At 63.4% G+C, this 13375-nt stretch overlaps 3 protein-coding genes across 8 annotated transcripts; 2 read left to right on the top strand and 1 right to left on the bottom strand.

The window, feature by feature from the left end:
- The first annotated feature begins 482 nt into the window (after positions 1–482).
- On the top strand, positions 483–2510 carry POLR1G (RNA polymerase I subunit G). Of its 2 annotated transcripts, none has more exons than XM_087939350.1 (3): positions 483–742; positions 885–1681; positions 1863–2510. In XM_087939350.1, the coding sequence occupies exons 1-3, from the start codon at positions 519–521 to the stop codon at positions 2501–2503; spliced, it is 1662 nt and encodes a 553-aa protein (XP_087795476.1). In that variant the 5' UTR covers positions 483–518; the 3' UTR covers positions 2504–2510. The 2 variants fall into 2 exon arrangements, with proteins under 2 accessions (XP_087795476.1, XP_087795477.1); XM_087939351.1 differs by having other exon boundaries at positions 506–535.
- Positions 2507–6668, bottom strand: ERCC1 (ERCC excision repair 1, endonuclease non-catalytic subunit). 2 transcript variants are annotated; one of them, XM_026721435.2, is made up of 9 exons: positions 6475–6668; positions 5625–5942; positions 5081–5184; positions 4405–4504; positions 4052–4128; positions 3713–3812; positions 3503–3574; positions 3105–3173; positions 2507–2700 (listed from the first exon to the last, which is right to left on the bottom strand). In XM_026721435.2, the coding sequence occupies exons 1-9, from the start codon at positions 6523–6525 to the stop codon at positions 2647–2649; spliced, it is 945 nt and encodes a 314-aa protein (XP_026577220.1). In that variant the 5' UTR covers positions 6526–6668; the 3' UTR covers positions 2507–2646. The 2 variants fall into 2 exon arrangements, with proteins under 2 accessions (XP_026577220.1, XP_087795481.1); XM_087939355.1 differs by lacking the exon at positions 3503–3574.
- A 557-nt stretch (positions 6669–7225) lies between these two features.
- CIPC (CLOCK interacting pacemaker) lies at positions 7226–12717 on the top strand. 4 transcript variants are annotated; one of them, XM_087939352.1, is made up of 5 exons: positions 7399–7455; positions 7906–8355; positions 10617–10826; positions 11096–11244; positions 11497–12717. In XM_087939352.1, the coding sequence occupies exons 3-5, from the start codon at positions 10646–10648 to the stop codon at positions 12286–12288; spliced, it is 1122 nt and encodes a 373-aa protein (XP_087795478.1). In that variant the 5' UTR covers positions 7399–7455; positions 7906–8355; positions 10617–10645; the 3' UTR covers positions 12289–12717. The 4 variants fall into 4 exon arrangements, with proteins under 4 accessions (XP_026577218.2, XP_087795478.1, XP_087795479.1 ...); XM_026721433.2 differs by lacking the exon at positions 7906–8355 and having other exon boundaries at positions 7226–7455; XM_087939353.1 differs by lacking the exons at positions 7399–7455; positions 7906–8355 and adding an exon at positions 7800–7905.
- Positions 12718–13375: the final 658 nt, after the last annotated feature.

The following is a 13375-nucleotide window of genomic DNA, read 5'->3' on the forward strand; positions in this document are numbered from 1 at the left end:
CCCGCAGCCCACCGAGCCGGCCACAGTAGTGGCGGATTAAGGCTTCCTGGAGCCCAGAGCACCGACGAATCTGGGTGCCCCGCGCACCTGTCGACATACTGCACGAACGAAGCCATATTGGCCACTTTGCGGTGCCCCCTTTGGGCCTGGGCTGCCCTAAGCACGCGCTTCGCCTGCTTCGTGGCCCATCCAGCACCCCGGCTCTCTCCCGCGGAAAGCCGCGCTTGGCTCAGGAAGCCGGGACTGCTGGGTTCACACAGCACGGGGAGCTGCCCCCCGATTGGAGCGGAGTTTGCTTCGGTTCGCGCTGTGAAGGCAGCCCACCTGCGCGGGGAGGCCAGGCCCGGACTACCAGGCCCATCAGCCGCGCTCGGGGACGATGGGACCAGCAGCCCTCCCGCGCGAACTTCCCCGACGGTCTCCGGTCCCTTTAAGGGACGAGCGGGGGCGGGGCCAGGGCGGCAACGTCACGCCCGAGCAGGCGCAGCGCGAAGGCCGCGCCCCCGGCCGTCGGCGGGATGGAGCCTCCCGGAAGGTGCGCGGCGGGCGCTGCACGTGGCCCGGCGCAGATGGGGGCGCCCGGCGGGGCGGCGGCCTCGGGGCTTCCCGCGGGGCCCGCCCGCTTCCGCTGCCCGGAGGACTTCTGCGCGCGGCCCTTGGACCCCGGCGCCGCCATCTGCCTGGGGGCGCCCGGCAAGCGCCTGCTGCTCATCCGCGCCCCGGCCGACTTCCGCCCGGAGAGGTGCGCGGCGGGGTGGGCGGGCGGGGGGGGGTGTCGACCGGCCCTTCGCCTCCTGCCCTGCCCGGCGGGGGACGCCCGGGGGCCGGAGGGGGGAGGCGGGGGCGGTTCGGCGGGGCTGACCAGCTGGCTCTTGTCCCCGCAGCCTCTCCGGCCACCGCCTGCCGCTCCTGGGCTCCCCACTTCTGAGGACATCGCAGCCGGACGGCAGCCAGAAAGTCTACGGTCTCCGAGCGACCCGGGAGGAGAGCGTCGCCCGCCTGCTGATCGCCGCTGGCCGGCCGGAGCGGCTCGTCTGCGCCCAGCCCTTCGGGGGCTCCCTGAAGATCCAGGAGAGAGACAGCGCGCCCGACGCCCCCCGGCCGCTCTTCCCCGTGCCGGAGAGGCCGCCCCCGAAGGTCCCCGCAGGCCTCAAGCAGCGTTTCTTCCCCTTCGGGGCCCGGCTCCCTTCCTCGGGAGCGCCGCCCCGGAAGGTTGCCCGGGCGAGGGGCAAGAAGCGGCCGCTGCTGCTTTGGAAGCAGGCGCTCTGGCCGTCGGAGGGTCCCGAGCAGCGCCCCCTGAAGGAGGAGGCGGAGGAGCCGGCGGCGGCAGCGGCACCTGGGCCAGCCACGCTCCCAGGGCTTGGGGGCCGGCTGCTGTGGCAGGATGCCCGGCCAAGTGGCCACTTAGAGGAGGCTTCCTGGTCGGGAGAGGCGGGCAGGAGAGCCAGGAAGAAAGCGAAGAAGCGGAAGACCCGCCCGGAGACGGAGGAGTTGCCGAATCCCAGTTCCAGGTACTGGCAGCCTGAATGGGAACTCCGCTTGCAGGGAGGGAGGGAGGCGGAGATGCCAGAGGCCAGGGCAGAGGGGCTGTGGGGCGCTGCTGCCACCAAGGAGGAGCCGGGGGATGCCCCCTGTCTGGGGAGCCTCCCGGAAGAGAATCCGAGGGGCACTGGAGAGGACCCTGCTGGGGAAGTCCCCAGCGGCAAGAAGAAGAAGAAGAAGGAGAGGAGGAGCCGAGAGAGAGCGGCGGAGGGGCTGTGGGGCCTGGCTGCTGCCATCAAGGAAGAGCCGGGGATGCCCTCTGTCTGGGAACCTCCCGGAAAAGGGTCTGGGGTCACCCAGAGAAGAACCCAGTAGAGAACTCGCTGGCTACATAAAGCAGAGCCCAGGGAAGGGGAAGGGGGCTGGGGGTGTTGGGACTCTTAAGGAGGAGCCGGGGGATGTCCCCTCTCTGGGGAGCCTTGCGGAAGAGAGTCTGGGGGTCACCCCAGAGGACCCTGCTGGGGAACCCCCCAGCTGCAAGAAGAAGAAGAAGAAGAAGAAGAAGAAGAGGAGCCGAGAGAGAGCGGCGGAGGGGCTGTGGGGCCTGGCTGCTGCCATCAAGGAGGAGCCGGGGATGCCCTCTGTCTGGGGCACCTTCCGGAAGAGCATCTGGGCCCAGCTGGGGAACTCCTGGCCTGCAAAAAGGAGAAGCTGGACAAGGAGCCTCTATGGGAACAGGGGACAGAAACGCAGCAGCGCCTGGAGTCCAACGTGCTGGACTGGGCTGCCCCCCTCTGGCAAGAGGCAGAGGGGCTGGAAGAGCCATGGCAAAGGAACGGAGCGGCCCCCAGACCCAAAAAGAAAGGCAGGAGGAGGGAGAGGGAGGACCAGGCTGGACTATTTGCAGCTGGAACTTAACAGCCGGGGAGGGACAGCTCTCTTCCGGCCAAGTGTCCCTGTTTTATTCATGCTCCGTCTGCCCTTCCGAATAAATTCAGGAGCTCTGAAGGCTCCGCCATGAGCGTCTAGTGAGGGCGTTTTATTGTCTGCTCTGTTGCGCAATGTTCACACAGCAAAGTAAGGCTTCCCCCGAGGGGGTTTGTGTTGTTGGTCTTCTGGGAGTTTCAAAGGAGACTGCATCATCCTGGGTCGTGAGCCCCCTCCTCACTTGGGCACCTTCAGAAACGGTTCGTGAAGGATGTCAAAGAGCCTCTTGGCCTGGAGAGAAAGAGGAGGGGCAAGTGAAGGCAAGCTGGCTTGGGAGGTGTCCAGGTGCTTTGGGAATTCCAGGTATTCCCCACCAAAAGCCTTTCCAGACGCTACAAACTCCTCTTCCGCCAGGCCTCTCCCAAATGTGTTGGGACTCGAAGTGCGGGACGTCCAGCAATATCACAGCTGGGCTACCAGGTTTGGCTTCCCGCCCTGAAATGGCCGCGTTGCTCTGGCTCCACAGACCAGCGGCAATGAGGTCCAGGGCAGCAACCAGGGGCTGCCCTTCGCCCAGGCGCTGACTCGGCTCTCCTTAGAAAGGGGAAGCCCCCGACTAGGGAAAGGGGGAGAAGCTTCCCTTCCACTGTGCCAGCCGAGGGGTTCGAGGGCTTGGGGCAACCGCCCCCACTTACCTTTTGAGGCCCAACACCAGGGCACAGGGAAAGGTCCTCCTTGGACGCCTGCACAACGTTGGCTAGTGACTGCAAGGTAACCGCAGAGGGACTCAGTGGGACGATCCCAGGCCTACCATAAGCCCAGAAAGAAGCGAAAGCCCAGGTGCCAACACCCACCTGGCAGTCAAGGGGAAGGCGGCTTGGCAGCAAAGGACAGGAGGCACTTCCACAAATATCGCTGAACTGCAAGTCCCATCCCTCCCACTTTTGCTGCTTTGGCTAGGGCTGATGGGAAGTGGAGTTCAGCAACCTGGGGGGTAGGGGGTCACAGACGGCCCCTTCTGGCTTGTACACTGCCGGGGAGTGCTCAAAGCCCCAACCCACCCCCAGCACAGAGAACTGGCTCGCTCACTCACTCCAAACGTGGAGAGCAGGCTCAGGGTGTCTGATTTGTTCACGGATTTCACGCTGGTCAGACAGTCAGTGACCTGGGGGAGAACAAAGGCAGCACCAGGCCACGTTTAGCTACTGTGCAAGGCAAGTGGCAGCTTGTGCCCGGGGCAGAGGGACCGGGGGGGAGATGCCTCTGCTGTCCTCCCTCCCCAGCCAACGGAAAACAGTCTCACCCGTGAGAGATAGTCCTGCTCTACTTTCTCCTTCAGCAGATCAGCCGGCTTTTGCTCGTAGGCCTTGTACGTCTCCAGGTAGCGTCCGGCTTCTTCTGGACTACAGGTGGGACAGGATCAGAAAGTCATTGCAGGAAGTTCAGGAGACCTGCCCCTCTGTCTCAGGCAGCTTATGAGACAGGTCTGTCTCTGAAAAAATCTAGGCACGGACTTCCTACGCAAGCAGGGGCATCTCACCTCAAGGAAAATGTGAAGCAGAAACTTGCTTTCCGGCGCCTCCCCCTTGTAGGGCTCTTCCCTAGCCAGGTCTCTGCCACCCACCCAGTGCTGGGGTCTCACCTCCAAGCCAAGATGAGGGTGCAATCGGCAAGGATGCAGATCTTGGCCAGCTCCTTGACTGCCTGGTGGGGGTCTTTCTGAAAGGGCAAAGAGAGGAACTGCTTGGAAGGCAGCCTTGGAAGGCAGCAAAGGGCCCTGAGCTCCAACATCTCCCCCTGCAACAGGCCCAGCCCTGCATCAGCTGCCAAAGTCTCAGCAGCCACAGATAATGAACAGAAGCGGCGTGGGCCTGGTGTGGTTACTGGACGCTGGGCTGGGAAAGGAAAGGAATGTGGGGCCAAGGAAATCCATACAATCAGCTGCCCAAGGAGGCAGGAAGGATGGTATGGGGGGGGGAAGGGGGTGCATCTCACCACGTCAACCTGAAGCAGGAGCACCTGCAGCTGGTATGTCTTCCCCAAGTTACGCAGCCGCTCGTGGATGTAATTTGGATTCAGGTTATGGTACCGGAGGCTTCAAAGGCAAAGGGGTCAGAAAGGAGTTGGTCTTTTTCAAAGGGGCAGCCGATATCAAGATTCGGTTTTACCAAACCCCAATAATGTTGCAACGATGATTGAAAAAAGGGCAGATTCAGATCTGCATTGGATTCTGCAACAGGCATCTTAAATCTTCATCTGTGTGGCTAAAATCGGCTGTTGCCTTTCAGGTTGTGCATTTCACCAGCTGCCATCGTGGGAAGTTTAGAAACAACCTTAAAAGCTCCAAAGAAAAGAATGGAGAATGGAGCCAGAGGGGGGAAATAGCATTTGGACCTGACAAAAAGAATTTGCAGGAGACTTAACTAATATCAAATGGTTTCCTTTGCAGTACTGTGAGATTTTTTTTTTACTAGAAAAGAAATAAGCCCAATTCCTTTTGAATTGTGAACAGACATAGTCCTCTGTTTCTGGCAAAAAGCGCTCCTGTGTTTCAACTGGCAAAGATTGTATTCAAAACTGATATTGCTGTATATGCAAGTACATTTAAAGTGTTTTTATAATTTCCCCTGAACACTGGTGGCGGAAGTGAGTCTGGGCTCCTCCTCCTTACCTCAGGAAAAGGGCACAGGTGCTCTGGCCCAGTACATAATCGGGGAGAACTTCACCGAATTCCCAAGGCACGTTGCGGACGAACTTCAGAATGGGGTTCCCCCTCTGCAGGCAGAAGAAGAGAGTCCTCTGTCACTGGGGAGGAAGCCACAGAAACACTAACTGGGCTCCAAAAGCATCAGCAGTACGTGGAAACTCCTGAGGAACGTGGAGGTGTTTTATCAGGGTGGAGAAAGGCCTTCTGCTGAGGGAACAGGGAGGGGCGGCAGCCGGGGAGAGGCCAGGCCAGCTAGAGAAAAAGGCCAGAACTCTAGCAGCGCCTATGGTGTTTGAGGAACCCTGGGAGAGGACACCCCTGACCAGTTCCCAGGGAGATCCAAGTGGTCTGCGCTGGATGTGAAGAGTAGCCCTTCCCACTTCCTGGACAGCTCTCCCCGAGCACTGACCCACACGGGCCTTGAACGGCTGGCCTCACAATCGCCAGGCTGTCAAAATGGGGGGGCTGGCCAGGAACGATCCCAGCTGGCCTGCCTGCTTCAACTCACCTGCCGTGGACTGACAATAATAGTGTTGTGCTTGGCCCCTGCTTTGGGGCCTGTGGGGTTCAAGGGGGAGCCTCTGTCTTCCGCTGTGCTTTTGGGGGGCACCACACTCTTCTCCTGGTTCTGAGGAGGGGCTTTTTCCGAGATGCTCCTGGCCGATACAGCCGGAGCAGCACAGGTGGGTTTCTGCTGAGCGGAGGAGGTGGCGGCCACGGCTTGACCAACGATGTACTCTGCATAGGATGCCCCCTTGGGCGCTGCTGAGGCCGCAGGGATGGTTGTGGCTCCGGCTGCTGAAACCGGTTTGAAGAGAGGCTCCACCTGGGAATGAGGGAAATGGGGGCGGCAAAGAATCCGTTTCAGGTGCGGAGAGATGGCGGCCCCGCAGAGAGGCTTTCCGGGCACAAGGACCCAAATCACCCGACTGGAGGGAAGGGAATCCACAAAGGGGCAGATCACTCAAAGGGGGGGGGGCAGAGGCAGGCGAGGAATGGGCCCCCAGTGGGCCCAAGGAAGAAGCGGCAGGAGGCTTCGCGGGAGTCAGACGCTTTCCGGTACTGTTTCTCCCCCCTTCCCCGAAAAAGGGGGGAGCCCCGTGGTCCCTTTTGAATGGGAAGAGACGCTCCGGGGCTTCAGCTGGCAACGCTCGCCTGTTGCTCTCCGTGAAGGGACATGGACGCCCAGCGGTGAGCGCTCCCCCCACCTCTCCCTGGCAGCGGATTTTAGGCCGACGAGAACGCCCTCAGTCGGCCCGGTGGGGCTCCCGGGTGAGAGGCGCTGAGCAGGAAAGGGGCGGCTCCTCCCGGGGCTGGGCCTACCTGCCGGGGAGGGGGGGAGACGGACGGGCGCTCACCTCCTCCTCCTGCGCCTGCAGGGCGAACCTCGCAGCCTTCCGGGCCTCCATGGCGGGTCGGGGGCTGCTCCGGGCTCAGCACGGGCGGTCAGCGGGCGCTCCCAGCCGCCGCCGCCTCCCCCCCTTCCCGGCGGGCCCTGCTGGGATCGGAGCCGGGATCGGGCACAGCGGGGAGTCTTTCTTTCCTTCCTTCCTTCCTTCTTCCCGTTCATCTGCCGCCCATCTCGCAGCCTCTGCACCGGCCGGATAGCAACCGCGCCGCCGGGCTGCACCGGTGGGGCGACGGGAGTCCCGGGGTCAGGCAGGATCCCCCGCGCTCCCCCCGCGAGATTTCCGGCTGCTTTTGCGCAGGCAACGCCGACCCGCGTCCGCTGTGGACCAATCAGGCCCTGCCCTGTCTGGCGCAGGCGCGCCCCCTCTCTGTGGGGGGCCACCTAGGTCCGGTCACTGAGAGGCGGGTTCGGAGCGCCTGGTTTCCGCCGCGACGCTCTGGCGATCCGAGCTCTATGGGGACAGAAAGGCGCCTGCGCTATGGGAGGGAAGCACTCCGGGCCCGGGACTTCTTAGATTGCTGCTTCGCCGCTCTAGCCGCGGGGCCTCGCTAGTCCTTCCCGTGGGGGAGGGGAAGCGGCACCTCTGGCGGTTCACACGAATCCGGAGCTGACCCTCAAGTGGCGCTTCCGCTGCGCGAAAGTCGCCGCCGCCCCCTTCCTAGCCCGCCTGGCCTGGAGCGGCCTCGGGAGACGAAGCCAGAGCCCGTGAAACGGCCAATGGGAAGTGAGGCAGCCCGACAAGAGGGCGCCTTTGGCTCCTCCCCGCACGTGTTCCGCGCTGGACCCGCCCATCACGTGGCCGCGCACCGGGCCCCTCACTCCGCACGTGGCTGCCGTGCCCGCCCCCTGCGGGACGGGACAGTAGCCTATTGGTCGCTGCGGCTGGCGATCAAGTGGAGGGCGTGCCCGCATGAAGCGAAACGAGCAGGTAGGGGCTGCGCGACCCCGAACCTCCAAGACCTCCATGAGGACTAGAGCCGCACTCGGGCTGCGGGAATCCCCTCCCCCCCGGCCTCCCGCTTTCTCCGAGCGGCCGGCTCAGGCCCGTCGCCCGCCTTCCCGGGGCGCTCCAAGGCGGGCCTGCTCTGCCCGGACTGTCCTCAGCCCCCCACCCCGCAAGGGTCTCTCGGGGGCAGAGGGGGCGGGGGTCTCTCGGCGGAGCGGGAGGGGCAAAGGAGCCGGGGGGAGGCGGCCCTCCATCCTGCGCCCCCGCCAAAGCCTCCCGGGAGCAGCCCGGACACCCGCGGGAAAGGAACGGGGGTGGGGCGGGGGGGGGCTTGTGGCCGCCTGGTTGCTGCATCCCGGGGAAGCGCGTGAAGAGGAGACCGCCGGTCCGGAAGTTTCTCCTGGAATCCAGGTTGCTTCTCTCCTTGCTGAGGTTCCACGCGTTCCTCCTCCTCCTGCCTTCGTGCTTTGGAAAAGAATTTGACCCCCCGCTTCTTTGGGGCAGCAGCCCCCTCAAAGAATGGAAGACTGCTCTCATGTCACCCCTGGCTCTTCTTTTCTCTAGACTGGCCAGACCCAAATCCTGCAGCCGTTTTTCACCTCTCCAGGCTTTTAACCGTCTTAGTTGCTCTTCTTTGCACTTTTATCAAAGTCTCCGCGACCAAAACTGGATGCAGGATTCCAAGTGTGGCCTTACGGAGGCTTTTATAAGTGGTACTAATACTTCATGAGGTTTTGATCCTTGGAAAAAGGGAAAGAGAAAGCTGTGTGTGTGCGCGTGTGTGTCATGTAGCAACCCTTGCCTCGGCTCTGCCTTGCACAAGGTGAGCGTGGGGAGTGTGCGCTCCACACAGGAGTTCAGAAGTCTCTGGAGTAATCCGCGGTGGGTGTGATCCGTGGGTGTGTTCATGAGAGGGTGGGGGCTTCCCTTTCACTTGCCAATGCCCCCCCTTTCCTCAGGTAGAGGGGAAGAAAGATGGCTGAGGGGAGAGAGGGTCTCTGCCCCATTGAGCAGGTAGGTGAGGCTGCTGGCGGATGGGCAGGTTAACCCAGGGCAGGGGGATAGGCTGACCCCGGAAGCCAACTGAGGAGGGCCCTGGTTCTGTCTGCAGCTACTGCCCCCCCCCCCCCCAATCCCATTTCCTGCCTGTCCTTATGCTGGCAGCCAAAGTCGGCCTGTAAGCGACCCATAGTTGATGGTGGTTTAGTGGGAGGAGGGATCGGCTGGTGGGGGAGGGGGGGTCGCTTCAGTCGCCCAGGTCTCTCTTCTCCCAGTTGCTCTTCTCCTTCGTTTCCTGGGGGTAGGGTTAGCCAAAGCCCTGCCCGATGGGGGTCCCTGTCACTCCGGCCTGGAAGGGGCGCCTGGAGCTCTACTGATCGTTTCTTGGAGGCGCTGGTGGGAGGGTCTGGGGTGTGGATGGATACGTGGGGCGGGGGTTCCTGCAAGGCGGCTGCAAATGGGGATCTGGCTTTTGAGGCTTCAGAGCGGGGTGGGGGTGATGAGTGGGCCCAGGAAGGGAAGGGCTGACCGAAGGGAGGCCTCTCTTCCAGGCCTTCTGCTCTATTTGCCCGGGGATCAGCCGTGGTTTGCAGCTCAGCCATCAGCCGCAGGGGCTAGAAATCCCTCCTCTGGGGGTCCCCAACAAGTCTCTGTGTGTGTGTGTGTGTGTGTGTGTGTGTAGGGGGATCTCTTCAGTCCCCTCCACTGCCTTTCATTGGATGCGAGAGGCCTCCCAGCATGTGAGCCAGGCAGTGGCTGCTCCGTCCTTTGGCCACTCCAGGAGCAGCCACTGAAGCCCCCCGTTTCCGGCCTTTTCCTCCTGCCCCCCCCCCCTAATCTCACTCCGCCCACCACCTCCAGGGCCTGCAGGGGAGCCTGGGGCTTGAGATGCTGGGAACAGGTGGTGCTGTTACGTAACCTGGCTTGACCTAGGAAAGGCGGTGCAGCCTCTCTGCTTGGGGCCCTTCCTGTCCCCCCCAAAGGCTCAGCAGACACGTGGCCCGCAAGCGGATTGGGGGGGGGGGACTTGGGAGCTCACAATGTTGGGGCTTAGCTGAGCCCCCTGGAGCCAGGGCTGAGCGGGGTGGACTGGCCACTTCTCTGTGACCCCGTCCGGAGCGCAGATAAAATATGGGGACATTCCTGGGGGCCAGGAGGGCTGAGCAGATGGGGGGGGGCTTGCCCCTTGGCATGCTTTAAACAAAGTGGCCCACAACCAGCCACATCTCAGCGTTTGGGGCAGGAGGGCGCTGCCCAGCCGTGTCAAGCCCTCTGCACCACCCATCAGTCTGGGAGGCTGAGTGACGCCTGCAGAGGCGCCTCCTGTAAATGGCACGGCCTGCCTGGTGAAGGCGGTGCATTGGACCGGATGGTTAGGCGGAGGAAGGAAGGGCCGGGGTGACTTGCATCGCCCAAAGCAGCTTCTCCCACTGCCAAGGATGCCAGGGGGCGTGTGTGTGTCTGGCATCCCAGCCTGGGGGAGAGAGGGCTGCACAGCCTCCTAGTTGCGCTGCCCACCAGCCTCCGTGGGGCCTGGAAGCCCCCACAGCCAGAGAAGAGGAAGCAGCCGGGCGGCTCCCTGGCCTCCAGCACAAGGCAGGAGGAGAGGGCAGGGGAGGGGAGGGCGCCTTCTGTCGGGCTCTGCCTTTCCCGGGGAAGTGGGTGGGTTCCCAAGGGCACGTGTGCTCTGGGTCCAACCTCCCCAGGATTGGCGAGGCTCCCCCTGCTCTGCCCCTCCCCCGCCCCAGTTTGGGAGGGGCATGGGTCCTGCTGGCGCCATCTGGTGGCCTCTGGGTGTGGTGCGGCAGGGCTAGCGCTTCCGCGGCTTGGTGGGTAGGATGCATTTCTCGCAGCCCCTCCTCCCCCTTCTCTCCCCCCCATAGTGCCTGGAGACTGGGGTGCCCTTGAAGCTGCTCTGCCCTGCCCTTTCGGCTTGGGGGGGGCATTGGGGGGGCGTTCCTGTTGGCATGCCTGTCTCTGCTCAGCCCTTAGCAGGGTGCTTGATGTGCCAGCCGGTGGGGCGCATCAGGTTCAGCAGGGGCACAGGGTGAACTGGAGCCTTCCAGATGCTGCCGGTTGCCATGTTGGGGGGGGGGGGTCCCTGACTATTTACTCTCGCCCCCCCCGTTTTTGCCCCCTCACAGGACTGCAAGAGGTGCGGGCATGCCTTCGAATGACCCCTCGACCCCCCCTTCCTGGCCTGCAGAGGACAAGAGGAGACCATTGGCCAGGCCAGGTCCAACATGGGGGGGGGCACGTGGGGCAGCCTGAGAAGATGGAAAGGCCCCCCCGTCATGGCGCCCCCAAGCCCAGCTGCCCAGGGAGTGAAGGAGAAAAGGACTCTGGATTTTCAGGTGCAGGCGGGGGGAGGCTTGCTATAACAATCCCCTTGCTGGGGGGGTCTCTGCCTGTCCCAGTGGTGGGGAATTAATTGGTGGGGGTCCTGGGTGGGGGTGAAGGGGGCAGAGGGGGACCCACCCGGTGCAGTTGCTCCCCACCACCTCAGGCAGTGTGGGCTGTGCCGCAGGAGTGAGTGGCGGCCACGAAGGGCCCCTCTGGCCGGGCGCTGCCCCGCCTGTCCTCTCGCTGGCTTCCCTCGCTTCCCCCCCCCCTCTTTGCCCAGACAGGAGCTCGGAGTGCCTGAGTGCCCTTGAGCAGACGGACACCGGGGACCCGGGCAGCCCCCGCTTGCCTCCGGGGCCGGACAAGTGGCAGGAAGCCAAGGGGGGTCTCACGCCTCTCTATTTCATCCAGAATGTGATCCTCGAGCAGGTAGCCTGTTCCCCCCCCTCACCCCCCCGGCGGTGTGGCTGCCCTGGCCTGGCCCCACCATCAGCCTCCTGCCCACGGCCTTTCAGGGCACCCGGCTGCCTGTCCGAAGGAGTGCCCGGTCGGTCAGTTGGTCGGTCAGTTGGAGGGTGTGGGCTCCCCTTGCCTGTAGGAATCGGATGCCGAGGGGGGGTGAGGCCAGGCGGGCATCGGCCCAGGGACCCCCCCGCTTCTGACCCTCTGGCTCTCTTGCAGACCCTGGGAGTGTCCCCCACGGCCCCCTTCCTGGCCTGGAGCAACCAGCGCCCCCTGGAGAGTGCCTACAGCTCTGCAGCCCACCTCCTCCTCTTCCAGGAGCCCACAGCCTCTCTGAAGCCCATGGTCCCCAGCCAGAAGCCCTCTGCCAAGGAGATCCGCTTCCCCACTCTTGGCGCTTACCCCAGAATTGCTCCTCACCCGGGCCGGCAGCCCGAGGAAGCACCCAGCCCAGCGGCAGAGCCCATCAGGCACAAGCAGCTCTACGTGGGGGAGGCCTGGGCACCTCCAGAAGCCCCCACTGGAAAGGACAGCTCGGTCGAGAAGTCGCCCGAAGGGTTGCCCACCAGCCTACAGACGGCTGCCCTTGTGTGCCCACAGGCCCCCGCTCGCCCCCCCTTGCCCCGCGCTGGGCGCAGGGCGGCTGTCAAAGGCGCCAGGAGACCGGGGGAGCACAGCCTGGTGAGACAGCGCCGCCTGCACAACACGGTGGAGATCCTGCGCAGGTCGGGGCTGCTGGGCATCACGCTCCGGACAAAGGAGCTGCTCCGGCAGAACAGCAGGGTCCAGCGGGAGCTGGCCCAGCTGCGGGAAGAGGCCCAGCTGCTGTGCCAGGCCGTCCGGAACAGCGACTGGCAGGTGTGGGCTCGCCTCCAGGGCACCACCGGCCACTCGGCAGCCCCCTGCCTGCCCAGTAAGGGGGCCGGCATTGAGACCCACTTGGGGCAGCAGCAGAATTTAGCCCCTCAGCCCCCAGGCCTGGACACCCCTTTGCCCATGGCTCTGCCTTAGCTGCCCCCCGGGCTCACATCGGGCCCTGGGCAAAGGCCAGCGTCTCTCTCGCCAAAGGAACTCCCAGCTGCTCCCAGGCCCTGCCTGGCCTTGCCCTGCCATCCGTCCTTGGTCTCAGGGCGGGCTGGCTTCTCCGGAGCCCCCAGGAGCGAGACGGAGGGGAGGGAAGGCGTTTGGGAAGCTCCCGTCGTGTTGGGCCTTGCTTGCGTCAGCCGTGAGCCTCCGTCTCCAGAGTTCAGGCAGGCAGAAGCAGGGGACCCACCCAAAGGAGCGACAGTCTAGACGCCCCCATCGCCCCATCGGCTAGCCACTGCGCTGGCTTGTTCACCTGGGCACCTGTGCCCTGAAGGAGCTGGTTCTCTGCTGATGAACTCTGGGGCTGCTCTGCCGGTGCCAGAAGAGGCGCTAATTAAAAAAAGCAAAAATCTGGACGCGTTTCAGCCTTTGTCTTTCGCCCTGTGTGGGTCCCAGGGGGCTGCCATGGGGTGAAGTGGTGCTGGGGCAGCCACCGCAGGGCAGCAAAACCTCGGAGTGGGGCAAGTCTTGGGCACCCCGGAATCAGCCCTTCAGCCTGGCCAGAGATGCTAGAAACCCCCCTGGAGAACCACATTTAGGGAAGGGTGTGCGATGTAGGGGTCAGCCTGCCATGGGGGCGGGGGGAGGCTCAGGTTCAGGGCCTGCCATGGGGGGCCTCAGCCACGGGCAAGAGCAGAGAGAGGGGTGTAGAAGTGTTGTGTCCCCCAGATGTCTTTTGTGCCTATCTGGATTTCCCCCCGCAGAACCTCTGGGTTATTTTCTACTGCTACGTCCGACCAGTTTCTGGGGTTCAAAGTCTTTGACATCTACAGGATTTCAAGGAGAGATTGGACATTTGTCTGAAATGCTACAGGATTTCCTGCTTGAGCAGAGGGTTGGTCTAGAAGACCTCTGAGGTCCCTTCCAGCTCTGTTATTTCGGAGGCGGGGATCCTTGCTTCGGGAAGGGGATGGGGGTGACTAGGACCTTCTGTGCTTGTCCAGACGTGGATTTTAGGCTACTGGACTCTCAGGAGAAAATGCAGCTCAACGACAGTAAATCTACATTTTAA

The sequence above is a fragment of the Pseudonaja textilis genome, chromosome 10, assembly GCF_049901715.1.
Source record: "Pseudonaja textilis isolate UNSWEBS1 chromosome 10, rPseTex1.2, whole genome shotgun sequence".
Taxonomy (NCBI): Eukaryota; Metazoa; Chordata; class Lepidosauria; order Squamata; family Elapidae; genus Pseudonaja; species Pseudonaja textilis.